General features: G+C 38.9%; 1 protein-coding gene across 1 annotated transcript in view; it reads right to left on the reverse strand.

Moving 5' to 3' along the window:
- Positions 1-5,333: 5,333 nt before the first annotated feature.
- GABRB1 (gamma-aminobutyric acid type A receptor subunit beta1) overlaps positions 5,334-14,614 on the reverse strand; it is a 107,387-nt gene continuing 98,106 nt past the window's right edge. The window contains exons 6-9 of the mRNA XM_059844893.1: positions 14,037-14,174; positions 13,777-13,929; positions 12,245-12,495; positions 5,334-5,699 (exon numbers count right to left, since the gene is read on the reverse strand). Coding sequence (XP_059700876.1) covers positions 5,367-5,699; positions 12,245-12,495; positions 13,777-13,929; positions 14,037-14,174 — 875 coding nt within the window. The 3' untranslated portion in view covers positions 5,334-5,366. The remainder of the gene's footprint in view (positions 5,700-12,244; positions 12,496-13,776; positions 13,930-14,036; positions 14,175-14,614) is intronic.

A 14,614-nucleotide genomic window follows, 5' to 3' on the forward strand; every position in this document is an offset into this window, starting at 1 on the left:
CCAGGAGATGCTGCTCCTTTGGCCCAATTCTAGACCATGGGTTCTTGTTCTCCCAGTCCTTATCTGGCAGAGCAGCTCACTGCTGGGGCCTGCAGTGGCATGGGCAAAAAGCCCCCCAACTAACCATCATAAAGGTGTTCAAGAAATCTCTCTGGTTTTGCAGGAGAGGCCTCTTGAGTATGTAATTTACACCAGAAACAAAACTTTGTGCAGGAGGCTTTTTGAACCAAAAGCTAATGAAATCAGTACCTACAATATAATAGACACACTGTAGGAAGTTTTAATTTCACCACCTAAAAAGCACCTACACAAATTCACATTGCATATACAGACCTGCAGTTTGAATCAGAAAATCAGCATATCTTGCTACAAAATACAAAAAGTGAATTATAAAAATAATGTTGCTTGCCCTCTGCTGGCATTCATTGCACTTTTCTCTGTTTCACCAAACTCTTCCCTTGATTTCAGAAAAAACTTTTTTTGTTTCATATCAGCCATGTCAGCTTTGATCTTGGTATGCTAAAGGGAACCAGAACTGCATATGAACAGCAAACTGTCAGTATGGGATTGACTATTGTTTATAAAACTGCTTTTGCAACAAAGCCATTATATATGCCAAGAAGCTGTGTTTTTAAAAGATCTAAAGTCTGTAGAACATTTTTGAGTTCTGAAGCAAGGCTTTCTGATGGGAAACATGTTGAGACATAATTATGCTTTCTTCTGAAAGGTGGTTTTAAGAACCAGTAACACTCTATCCTGAAGTATGCACATTTTGCTATCATTTTGATTTGTGAATTAATATTTATAACTCACTTTCAGCAGTAAAGGGATTTTTACTCTTCTAATACTAAAGAATGCTTTCATAAATGCATCAAGATAGTCCATAATTTTTTTTACTTTAAATCAACCTCAGTTACATTTAGTGGTATGTGCTCTTTCCTCTGTAAAATTTTAGTTCATACCTGCTGCAGGGCTTCTCCAGAAAGACCAAATAACTCCCACCAAAATCTAGAAAAGGAGGCAAATATCACAAATATCTTTCTTTGGACTTCTGCAGGCCTGTGTGGAGAGTACTACATAGAGAAGGCTCTGGCTATTTTTAAGCATTGGGTCACTCAGCTAGTTTAGCTAATAGAGTAGTGAAAGGCACTGGAAGGTGTGGGGATTTTTCTAACTAGGGACTGCTACAGTTCCACAAGGACTGCTTTGGGGATGGACTATCTGTGGGGAAGGATTCCTAGTGTCATATAGATTAAATAAATTTTTTTGATGGCTACACTAATTTTTTTTGAGGGGGGTGAATGCATAGGTTTCAGATCTGTCATATTTCTATTGATATTGTTTAAATGGGACCCAGCGTGACATTGGATCATCTAATGAGAACTGCTGTAAACTTCCTTTGTAAAACCCAATCCTGAATTCTTTACCTATGCCAAAATCTCATTCAGCTCTTTCTTGAAATGATGATTTGCCTGATTTGTTTCAGAAATGTCAGCTGTAGTGTACAACATTCAAAGTTTCTTCTAAAAATCTAAAAAAAAAAAAATCAGGTAATATGTTGTCATCTAGATAAAACAGCAAATGACATTTCAGAGGTAGGAACAAGGAAACTGGTATGTTCACAGATGTGGATGAGATGGCTGATGTTCTCACCGAAAGGCATGATCTGCTAAAGGAAACCATCTTTCTTACATTTTGGCAGTGGGACTGATTTTATACTTTTGCATGAGACTGTGCAGGTAGAGAGAGCCAGGGATGAGTTAAAAGAAATTGATCAGAGATGATCTCTAGCAATATTACATGTTTCTGCTGCCATGTAATTATTTTAGTTCCTCATTGGTATTGATAATCAAATGCAATTGGACTTTGCAATAAAAAACATGTAAAAGAGTGAGTACCAGGCCCTTTCTTAGATTGGCACCAGCATGAGACAAGAAGGAATGTTTTTATAATTCTGGGAGATTCAAGATTACTTACAAAATCATTGAGAAATACACATGTCAAGGAACAAACAACACTGTTATAGTTAATTGCATTCCAAAGCAGCAAGTAGACCAAAGTCACCTGGTCTTCTTTTAAGAAATGCTATCTTTTTTATTTGTCACTTAATTCTTTCAGCCTGTGCATATACATATCAGCATTATTACATGCTGAAATTCATTATTCTTGTGTGATCTCTTGCCTTCCTTGGGCTGCAGGGTGATTGGTTGCCCAAGGAGGTAGGAGGCAATGCACAGTCACAGATGTGGGGAGGTCATGCTTTGTAATAGAGAACCCATTTTTAAAGTATTTTTTTTATGTAACAGATCTAATCCAGCCTTTTTTTTACGAATACTCCCAAGGATGTGTTAGCAATGCATCGTCAATATGGGAGAATTCATGGGAACAGGCTCCTTGGTGATGGGAAACAGCTGCTGGAACGTGGCCCTCAGGCCTTGAGTGACTTTACTTGTGATTTATGTCAAGAAATCCTCCACTTGCAGTACAAAAGGAAGGAACATTTCCTGTAAGGGTGAACTAGGTGAACCAGCAGATATTCTGAAATTGCAACCTCTGTGCTGTTCACTGGTAGTATAAAACAATGTAATGTCAAAAATATTCCTGTTTCACTGAAAAGACTGGTTTTTGTGTCTAATAAGGCTGGAGTTAATCAAGCTTCTTTCTGCCAGAGAAGAGGGGTGATTAATATGAGCTTTGCCCTAGCTAAACTAGCTGCTTTGTTGAAACTTGTAGGAATGTAGTATCTCAGATCCTTACTGTTCTTTTAGCTTTTGAACGAAAAGTCTTGGTTGATATTATCAATAGATTCAAATGTTGTTGGGAGACTCCAGGTAGGCACACAAATATACATGCTCAGGGATAGTAGAAACTCAACTCAGGAAACCCAGCTAAAACAACTTCCAGTAGAAATTGCATGAGAGCTGCACAAACTGCATGGGAGTTTAGCTAAAATCTAATTAGAAATAGTCCTTACCTGTGCTGATCTTGAAGTCTGGTTCCTCAGGGTAGGGAAACTACTAAAGTCCAACTGTGAGGGAACTTAGCATTATAGCATTATTCAGCTTTATTGCATAAAGTCAGACAAATTACTTCAATGTATTGATGGGAGAGATCGGGTTTCCTTTGTGCTCCATAATTTCTAGCTCCAGATGGCATTGTACCTGGGTAACCTATAAATGGATTCATTTTGCCATGCCATGCCACTAATAACCACTGGCTTTTCCTTGCTGACAAGCTATTGGTCTCAGGTGAGAAATGTTTTCTTCTGCTTTTTTTCTCTAGAAGTTGTTGTACCTAGTGGCTCTTGCCCTTGTATGTGATGGGTTATTAGTCTCTGCTGCTAAACTTGGCACCAAGAGCTGGCAGCTGTTTCCTGACTTGAGGTCATGGCTTCCAGCTCTTGATACAGACAGGCCTTGGTGTGTGCTGCTTAAAATGGACTGCAGGGCTGGGATTTGGATAGGCCTGTGTTTGACATCTCCTGGGGCAGAAGGCTAGATCCTCCTATTTTGGAATATGCTGTTCTTAAGCAGTTTTGCAAGTTGTTAAACTGCTCTTGTTTTGTTAATGGCCCTTACCCTGGTCCATACTTTGTTTTTTTTCCTTGGAACTGTACAATGTGAGTGATTTTAGTCCAGGTACCTATCAACTGTGCCAGGAGTATCTGGCTGAACCATAAACTAGGAAAAATATGTGTATGTAGATGTTAGAGGACTGCAAAAGAAATGCTGGAGACCAGTAAAGCTGATCTTTGCCCATGTAATCAAAAACAAAGGATCCTTTTTTTTTAACCCAACGTCTTTTTTTGATGTCATGATGGATGTTGGCTCTTCTAAAACATTCACTGCGGCTGTAAGGAGAGGTTGTAGTATCTCTTCACCACTGGATCAGCTGGGCTTATTTACTTACCTGAGGTCTGTCTGTGAATATCTTTGGGAAATCAGGTAATGAAAAACATGAATCACTGATGGTTGTATTTTACACTACAAATCTGCAGAATTCATTACTTTCTTAGAATTAATTTTTGTGTCTAAGCACAAAACAGGCAAATTCAATGGCTCATGGACTTACTCTGTTGAGGGTCATGCCAGTTAAAAAAATTCAAAACTATTTAATGGATATGTGTTTGCAATGGACAGCACATATGGTCCAACTGCTGTCTCCCTCCTGGTGCTATTTTTTGCAGTTTTGGAAAGTTCAGTTTGCAAGACTTCCTTAATTTAATTCATTTAATATATATTACAACCTATTTAATATAGGTAGAAGATGACTGACCTGTTTCTTCTCAGTTGCATGGACATTGCTAGCCCTTTGCCTATGGCTCCTTGGCTGGAGTTGTGTCAGGCAACAGGCAGCCAGGTAAGAGGAGGCAGCTCCTCAGGAGTGCACCCAGCATAGCCAGTGTGCTGTAAGGCTCAGCTGTGTCTCCTGGCTCTCAGTGGAATAAAGAAATCTGAAGGAAACTGTGTGCAGAAACTTCCTCAGATCTGTTCCCAGACATCTACCAACTTTTGGGAGAAAGTTGCAATTACCAGCCACAGGAAACCTGGATGTTAAGAAAAATCTTGGCCTGGGTTATCCCACAGAGTTGCTTCAAGGAATAAACATGTGTTTATTTTCTACTTTTTAATACAAATTTACATATGGCACAACTGTTCTCATAAATATCGACTTTGCTTCTGTTATTGCGGAAATAACAGAATTCCATTAAGATCAAATAAGCTGAAGAATTGCTTGGATAGTCTGTGGGATTTCTCTCTGCCACCCTTTTTTCTTTTGAAGATCTCTGTCTATGAAAATGTTATTCGACTTCTCCTTGAGTGATACTTCTCAAACACACTATGGAAATACTTCCCAGTAAAGCTATTAAGTTTGAAGTGAAGCATGGTGCAATAGTTATAATTCTTTAAACTGTAATTTCTTCAAATTTCTCTACACTCTGAATGGTGAAAGACAGTGACATGGATACTACTAGTAGTTTGACTGTGTTTGGAAGCATGCTGCTGTGAGCTGCCAATATGTGATAAGAAATACAGTGGGGCAGATTTCCACATAAAAATAATTAAATTTGGCACAGAAAGGTCATGGGTGATGCATAAACTTTTTAAAAATCAAGGTAGAGCAGTTTTTCTCAAGATGCTTCTTAAGAGATGATCTGTACTGTTCTGATCTAAATGTTGCAACCCTGGAATTGTGTTGGTTTTTTGGTTTTTTTAAAAAGCTTAAATCCAGAAGTTTTCCATGGTGGAGTATCTTACATTGAACATGGGACATTTTAGCTACTGCAGTTCTTCTGAATTAATGAAATTGAGAAGGAAAAGAAACAAGTCTAATTATGTTAGTCTGTGATAACATTATTGCATAACTTAGTGGACATAATACAGCCAGTAAACAACATTAAAAAGAATAAACATGATGGGAAAGACCATTCTGGACCACTTGTCTATCAGGTTAACATCAGTCAAATCAGGGATTTTGACTTTGATCTGGGATGCCCTCCTGCGTAAGTGTCCTTTTTTATGGAGCCTGTGCCTGTCCAGAGCACTCCTGCTGTAGAGGTCTCTGCTGGAAGTGGCTCTTCTGTACTGCAGGTTGGCACTGTCGTACGTGTACGTGGTGGCTCGGGGCTCGTGGAAGATGGTGCAAATGTTATTTCGTAGTTCAAGTGGTTCCAGAAGCACGTTTCCATGGGCATCAACCTGTGTCAAGGAAGGAATGGGGATTAGACAAGCTCCTCAGCCAGCCCAAGGTGTTTCCCAGATGGACCTTGTGGCTCTAGTGTCAGGGTGCTCCTGGGGCTGCAATGACAGTCCTGTCTGGTACAGCATTCACAAAGGTGAAGAGACACTGAATACGCTTTCCTGACTGGTGTGAAATTACCTATTCAACATCTAGGCATCTTCCATCCTGACTTGGCTCCTTGGTCTTGTAATTCAGTTAATTTTCTCATCCTCTGTGAAGTAAGACTTTTGTAATTTTATCTTTTACTTGGACCACGGCCTTTATGAAATACTGATTTTTAAAGCGGATGACTGGCACCTGAAGCTTTCACATACTCCAGATGAAAAGATGATGTTGCTGTCTCTGCCCATTTTAAACAGTTTTTGACTGTTTTAGTGCTGCAGGTTAGTTTCTAAAAGTTTTGTAACAATGGGTTCATCATATGAAGACATGTAGATAAACGCATATTTTATCAGTTATTGTGAAGTACTCATGATGAGAATTGACTTTGGGCAATTACTATATTACAGGGGTGAAATCATAGCACATTAACTTGTTCATGTGCAGATAGAATAATCCGTTTTATTCAATGAAAACTTACATTCAGTTGCATTTTTTTGTGTTAGCATCAGAAACAGCTGTTTCAAATATGTTTGTCCCTTTATTAGTGCTCTTAGTCAGAGCATTGTTTTAAATACCTAAGCAAAAACCTGGAAACTGCAACCAGTATGTCCATGTCTGGCACAAACAATTATATATATGTAAATATTAAATATTTTTGTATCATTGTCTTCTCATGTATGAGTGTAATTGACCGTAAATTGCTACATTGCTGGGAAATGTTCTCCTTTTCACAAATCTTTAGTTTTCTACACATTTGTAGTAAAACCTCTTTTGAAAAGTTTTTGTGGTATTTCCAGGTTAACTTCAGCAAATAAGGTATTAATTATAGATGATATCTAGTCTTGTGAAGCACCATTGATATGCAGTGCTTTGTTTACTCTCTGAGTTTTAAGTTTTTAGTAAGACATAGCAGACCTAGGAAATTATATAATAATTACAGCAGATTTGAAGTATGTGCAAGAAGAAATTCCAAACAAAACACACAGGGAAACCTAATTTTTGTGGGTTGCTGCTAAGAAAGGATGGGACCAAAGAAAGTTTCAGTTCCACCTGGCAATGGGGAAGATATTCTTTCCCATCACAAGGAGAAATCTTTACATCATTACTGAGAGCACCTTTGCACTGTGCCAGACTAAGCACTTACTAACTGAAAGAAAAGCAGTGAAGGGAGTATTTGTATAAAAGCCACACAAGAGAACTGTGGGGTAAAAAAAGCCTTCTAAGTGAAGTAAAAAGTCATCACAGGTAGAAAATGCACTATTCTGGTTTAGAAATTGATTCTGTATGTGCTGAAATGAGCATTCAGTGGTAACAACCCAGTTCCCACCACTGTTTTGGTAGGAAAAACTCTGGGTTAGAAAGGTCAGCTTGTCGCAAATCAGCATGGTGTTTCAAATGTTTGCTTGAGATATGGGCTACCCAGTTCATACTTTTTAGGTCAGTTCTTCAAATTTAAGAAGGAGGAAAATTTAAGCTAGGGTCTCCTACTCTCCAGAGGACTGCCCTAACTATGGGACTAATTCATTTACTCTGAAGATCTGACATTTTTTCTGTGGGAAAAAACCCAGTGATCTCAGAGTTGTCTCTGTGTAAAAAGAGATTTTTTTTTTAAATTTTTTTTTTTTTTTTTAATTCTCAGAAGTTTTGATAGGTCAGTCTTTTCTTCCCAGTCCTATGAAATAGCTCTGTGAGCTGTCTTTGATTACATAATCTAATGTAATGTGTATGTTAATTGACTTCAGTGTTATAATAATAGTAACAATAAAGCAAGCATTATTAAGCAGTTATGACTTTTTTTTTGGGAAGAAAACTCGTAGCTGCCTACACTCTGAAGTGATTCAGAGGGATCTTTCTTAAACTAATATATCCTGACAATTTGTTCTGAGCCAAGCAGTGTCTGAATTCCTGCTCTAAGCATTCTGAATGAACCTGTTATTTTTAAAATTAATTTCATTTAAGCCATTTTAGGCAAGATGATTTGTATGTCATAAAGCAAGTTGGTCTTTGAATTGCAATCTTTGCAATTCAGAGCCAAGAGCCTTACACTGATCTTGACTAAATTAGCTCATGGGAGTATAAAAGATGTTCTTATGTACCTGGTCAAATGCTCTGTGCAATTTCCCACATCATTAAAAACCCTTTCAGTATATTTTGAAGCTCACTGCAAAGTATTAATACTTGTGCAGCTGATCTCCTGCTGCTGAGCCAACAACTGTGCTGAAATCTTTCTCCTCAGATGAACTTGGTTCATTTTAATCTAATTGTAATACTAATTCACACCTCCATCCAAGGTATGACCACCCCTCACTGGCATGTTCTCCATATTTTATTGACTCTAAGAGTGAAGAGAGAGAATTTTACACCAATCAGTAACAAAAGTGTGTATGACTACAGTGACTCAAGTTCCACCTAAATGTAAAGAAACACGATACAAATAAGTTGAGAATGAGGAAAAGTCAGGCAAGACTCCATTGCAACTACTGGCATTGGTTGATGGACTGAACATGTCTTCTATCCCACAGGGATGCCTTTGGGTAAGAATCACTTTGTGTGGGCTGAATGCTTTCACTGGGGATTAGAGTTTGTCTGTGTATTGCTTTAAATATGATTTTGCAGTCAGATACTATCACTGGCAATCCTTGAACATTACCCTGTGACCATTTTTTGTTCATAAAGAGAGATATTCCATAAGCTGTTAGCCTGAGTCCTTCCCAGGTGCTGGCTGTTGCTGGCAGTGGGTAAGATAAATAAAGAGGAAGACCCACTAAGGGGTCATAAACTGGGAAGACTGCTGAAGGGTCTCCCTCAGGCTGTCCCTGACTAAGTCAGTAAATCTGCCTGTGATCCAGCAGGGCAGTTCAGTGAAGGGTCCCCCTAACAGGATGCTGACAGACTGGGCCACGCACTGACAAGCACTAAGGGTTGAATGAATGTCCCCACACTGAGGGGGATGAAACCTCCTCTTTTCATGTGGCACTCAGAAAATATGTTTCCTGCTTAGGATCATCAAATGATATTGTAAGTGTAAAATGGTTAAAGTAATAAAAAGACAACAACCCAAAGGAACAGGTCTGTATTGACTGCATAAAAAGTAGCCAGACAGCTCTAGAGGAAGTGCATGTTAGCATTCCTTGACAGAGAATGGGTCTCAAATCCTTTATGCTGTCTGGAATGAATTTTTTTTTTTTTTTTTTTTTTTTTTTTTTTTTTGCCTTAACTATTGGGAGATAAAAGGTAAGAACATCTGTTTTCTGTCAATACAAACCCCTTGTTTCTTCCTCTTAAGATGAAAGACTCAGGGCCATGCTACTCATGCAGGTTGTCATATTGGAACAAATGCTGTAGTGTTACCACAATCTGATCTGCAAAAAACCAGCTTATGCTCAGCAGGGCTATACTAACTCACAAGGAGATTTACTTGAAGGTTAAGATTTTTGTGTGGTTATGTGCTTCCCTTCTTTTTCTTTTTCTAGTAGCCACTATATTGTAAAATAGTAAGTTTTCTTCAGAGCCTGTGGCTGTTCTCTGGCTTTCTATCCCAAGTGTTTAGTGTTCCACAGGATATTTAGAAGCAAAGTGTGATGCTGTGCAGAACTGGGGAGACACTCTATCACTTGCCTTCAGTTGATAAGCCTTTATAAACCTTTTGATGGTGTAGCCCTTTTCCCAGTCGCATTATGATTGCATCCTACCTATTTTTCAAACTTAAGAGATATCTTCTATGTAATTACTATTCACACTGTAATTGCCTGGGGAAAGAGAAGCAGTTGCATGCATGGACTATCTAAATATTTTCTTGCTGGGTGTTTTTTTCTATTTATCCATAATTATGGTGATGCCAGTGACATCTAGGTTTGACAAATGAACAAGGAGATATAAACAGTCTTTATACTTTATTCAGAGAAACAGGAAGATTGTTTACTACAAATTAATAGTTTTTGCATATTAAAAATAAAAATGGCATAAACTGTAAGGCTGGAGAGACTTTACTTCCATCTTCTTCAGTCTGTAGAGTATAGAACAGCCACATATGAAACAGCAGTTCTGTTTCATTTTTCATCTGGTCTTCTCTATACTGTTCATATTGTGGTCAGTTTGCTGAGTGTTGCTCAAGCATCTAAAGCTTGTGTTATCTGGTGGAGGAATTTGGACTCTTTTAGTCTTTGGAGTTGTATGTCAGATGGGAATTATCAATATCTTCACCTGGCACAAAGAGATGAAGCACTGTTACATATCTTCTGATAGTTACAGGTGCCTGTATGGGTATGTGGTGTGGGTCAAGAGTAAAAATGTCCTATAGGTATACATACTTACAACTGTACTTCTTTTATGCTCAAAAATCAGCTTTCCCCTGCTCTGGTGCAGGCATCATAATACCAGTGAAAAATCTCAAAGAGTGATGGAGAGGGGTTTGGAGCTGTTTCACTGGAGGTCACGTAACCTTGCTGTGTCCCATTGCTCTGGTCATGTGCACTCTTCCTGCCAAAGACAGAAATACAACTGTTGGAAATCAGCATTTCTAAAATTAATGCTCACAATGTCTCTCATCGGTGTGTGGAACACAAAATTCACTGGTACCCATTCACATGTGTGTGTTTATGTATATGTGTGCACATATTTGTATTTATGATCACAAACCTGCACTGTACAGGCACAAAGCAGTCTGGTCACTTAAAGCACTCTCAGTCTCAGAATGGGGTTACTGTCTGAAGTGTGAGCACTTAGAAAACCTGGTACAAAGCATATATGACTTCCTATTTCTATCAGAAAAATGATGGTGTATGCAATGTGGTGCTTTAAAAAACTTTCCATCCCATTCTGAGTACCAATCTCAGTGTAATTTTTGCTGCATAACATTTAGACAAAAGCTTTTAGTTATGAGTTACGGCATTTTGTTAGTTAAATGAACTCTCCAAATATGTAGGAGGAGAACTTACCTGCACTCTTATCCTTTACTCAGTTCAGTGCACTGGGGCACATGTAGCCGAGGCTGACCTCTGAAGGAGTCTTGATTTCCTCTTCGTCAGGAATCCTTGCTGTGCTGCTTCTCACCTAGGCTGGGTTATCTCAGGAGCTGTTGAGGTAGCTGGTCAGAATTTGTGGGTCATGTTTTTTTTTCCTTCCTTATTTTCCATAGAAATGGATACCCAGTGTCTGTGCACAACAATCCACTGGGGTGGTTTATCTCCTGTGCTCTGTGGAAGACAGTACTCAGTGGGGTCTTGGAGACTGCCCTCACTGTAATAAAGCATCTCCTACACAGTGTGACAGAAGGCAAAGAACTTTTAATGGGCTCATGAGTTCACTGAGACTGAGGACGTGATGGCTTTTTTAATGATGCATAGCTGTAGTGGTGGGACACCAAACACACAGCTCTAGAATTAATATCACAGAGTTTCTGAAATGCACTTCCAGTGTACGTGACACTGTAGCCATATATCAAGATGAAGTCTTACTTCTTAGAGTTTTATGTGTTGGTCTCATTTTTCAAACTGAACAGAGAGCTTGAATACAGTTTTGTCCAAATGTTTTCACTTCAGGTCACAGCAGTAAAGAAGTTTATAGGACAGCCTGCACAAGATCTCATTAATACTTGGAAGTAATATACTGTAAGTAAAGCACAGGAAAGAAGACAATTTTTGGTTTTTCAGGATATGTATTTTCCTCTGTGTCAGACTGGCCAAATACACCTGAGGCTTCAAAGGGTTTGTTTCTGAAAAACTGGGGAAAAGTGAAATAGGTTTATAGAGGTTTGCAAGTGCTCAGTGACGTATTGCAAAATTAAACTCATCCTCATTATGTCCATAGTATTACTTTCTGTAAGTTTTCTGGCTTGTTTTTTAAACGGGGGATAATTGTGGTGTGCCTGAATTTAGCTGAGGGAAGAGTCCTGACATCTATGAAAGCTGCTATAACCTAGCAGCAGCATCTTTGTGTTCCTCAAAGGTCAGTGCTAAAGGCTTCATTCAGGGCTTACTGAGGCAACCGAGCTTGTTATGCTTTTTATTTTTTTGGTGAAGTTTCGGTATGCAAAGAGGAACTTTACTATAAACATTTCTTTTATACCACCTTCTAAATCAAAAAAAGATACAGCTGAAATGATAAATACTTAACTTCCTTGTACCTCTTGTATTTCTTTTGCAAAAAATACAAAGAAGAAAGAAATACGTGTCGTAAGTATTCATTTGCATTTTCTGTATTTTCTTACTCTGTTTCCAGTTAAAGATGGAACAGACCATATGCTGCTGTGATCTCCTTTAAATACAATCTTTCTCTAGGCAATCTTAAGTGCTTTTGCATTGCTTTTGCACGTGTTCCACCTGTACTTGTCTCTATCATCATATAAATGAACATTTTTACAGTAAAAGTTATGTTTGTCAGGATAGCTTGAACATTTTACCTGGACTCTATTTGTTTCCAGTCTGCTCTTCTCTCCTGTAGCATGTCCTGCTCTGCCTGCTGTCTTTTTTTGACGTTGAGGTCCTTTCCCAAAGAAAATGTAGTTTACAAAGGCATATTCCAGCAAGGCCAGGAACACAAACACAAAGCATCCCATCAGGTAAATATCTATTGCCTTGACATAGGGAATCTTTGGCAAGGTCTCCCTGAGGTGGGTGCTGATGGTGGTCATGGTCAGCACAGTCGTGATTCCTGCGAAGGGAAGAAATAGACATTGACTAATAAGACAAGGAAGGAGATTTGAGCACAGTAGACATAATGGCAGCATTGCACTTCTCATGCACATGGGTTTATTGCGTGATCAGGTTCTTAGCAGCCAAAGGAATGTGTTTTGCAGAACTGGAAAGGAACATAACCTTGCAAGTCTGATGATAGCACCTTCCTTGGCTTTTCATGCAGCAGAGGATGAATGAAATAACCTTTAATAGCCCAGGCTATGTCGGAACTTCTTGCCTTAATTTTTGCAATTACTGTGCTAGGGAATGTGGTGTTAGCAAAACCTGATTGCTGTTCTTTCTATGTGAGAAAATGCTTCTTCATTTACAGCAGTAGCTCTGTTTGACCCTATAGGTGACTTGCATTGCTGAGGGGATCTGCAGTAAGTATCTAGCTTTTGATTTAAATGGAGGATTAAAAGGAGAAAGGGAAGCCTTTTGATAAAGTCATAGTCTTTGATGAAGAGAAGGTTAATATATATGCTCATACCAAAACAGCTTTTCCTGTTAACTAGGTGCTTGCAAGTAAAGCATTTCCATCTTATTGTGTTATCCACCACTGATTTTTTTTTTTTTTTCTCATATGTGTTTTTTCTTTTAGCTGGCTGAAATTACTTTTTAGTCTGCCTTAATCACAGGTCATTAGTGCATGTAGATAATAGCTCTAGACACAGGTATAACAAGTTTAATTTGCAGGGAAACGGGACAAAATGGCTTTTTGGCAATAGAGCTGAAAAACATATATGCCTTAAAGCACAGACAGTGCAGAAGATCATTCTTATCGAAATTTTTAGGAAGGAAGGTGGTATGGGAAAGAAACAACTATAGGTAAACCAGATTTATTTGGTGCAAGCTGGTATATCTCCACTAATGTCAGTAGGATCTTGTGTATTCCTTCCAGTCACAGATCTAGCTGAGAGAAGTTTTTAACATGAACAGAGGCTGTTCATGCAGCACAATGTGGATACCCTTAGACACCTGAACTGGACTTCTACGCTCCAGTTTGGAAGCAAGATGCTTTTGGCCTGATCCAAAGACCATTATGGCAACAGGAAGTCAGTCAGAATCCCAACCTAAGTGTGGAGCAAGAGCTTCAGATGTAGGCAAGGTCACACCTGCCTGCCTTCCTGACAACCAAGGCCCTGTGCTGCTCATGTAAGATCACAATTAATGATGCTACAACCAGCAGAATGGATTTGGTGTCACTGTTTTCAAAGGCAGCAAGTGCCCACATCATTCAGTCATTTTGAGAAGTTACCTAGAGCAACTCTGGCTGCAGAGGCATCATAATTGATCCAAAAAGACACCCATGACAGAATTGTGATCAGCGTGGAAGGCATATAGGTTTGCAAAATGAAGTATCCAATATTTCTTTTAAGCCGGAAGCTAAGGGATAGTCGAGGATATGCTCCTGAAAGAAAGAAGTCATATAATGACTAATGCCTCACAAAAGGTAGGCACTGATATTTCTGGGTTGGAGGAAGAGGGGACAACTCTTTTTAACTTGTCAGTGCTTACCTGTTGTAAATTCCACTCTCTTTGATACCATCTTGTAATCCACAATAGAAAATTGTGGGAGCTCGATGTTACTAACTCCTGTCACTGCTGACTCTCCTCCATTCCAGTAAAATTCAATATCATCAGTAGTGTATCCATCTGAAACAGAGGCACAATTTGATTATCGACTTTTCTTTTTGTTTTATTACTTTGCTTAAATAGTTGCAGTTCAAGTGGAAGGAGCTGCTGTTAAACAGGAATTCAGCCTTCTGTTGTGTGACAGTCCTGTTACCCAGAAGCCTTCTCTATACCCTGAGGACGATTCTAGATGTAGAAGAGGAGAAGACAAAAAACAAGGACAGGATTCATGATTAAAGTTTGTTTTTTAGCTAGCTCTAATACTACTACTTTTCAGTCAGGCTTGAGCTGCTCGGTTTGCCAACAGACAGACACATCATCAGCAAAACTTTTAAACTCTCTTTGGAGGAGCTCTGACAGTAAAACCAGGTTCGGTTCCCAGATTTTAATTTGATTTCCTATGCAGGATGTGACAAAATACACAGTGGGGAGCCAGTGGAGACAAAGATGATTCCAGAAGA

Source organism: Haemorhous mexicanus, chromosome 4, assembly GCF_027477595.1.
Source record: "Haemorhous mexicanus isolate bHaeMex1 chromosome 4, bHaeMex1.pri, whole genome shotgun sequence".
In the NCBI taxonomy this organism is placed as follows: domain Eukaryota; kingdom Metazoa; phylum Chordata; class Aves; order Passeriformes; family Fringillidae; genus Haemorhous; species Haemorhous mexicanus.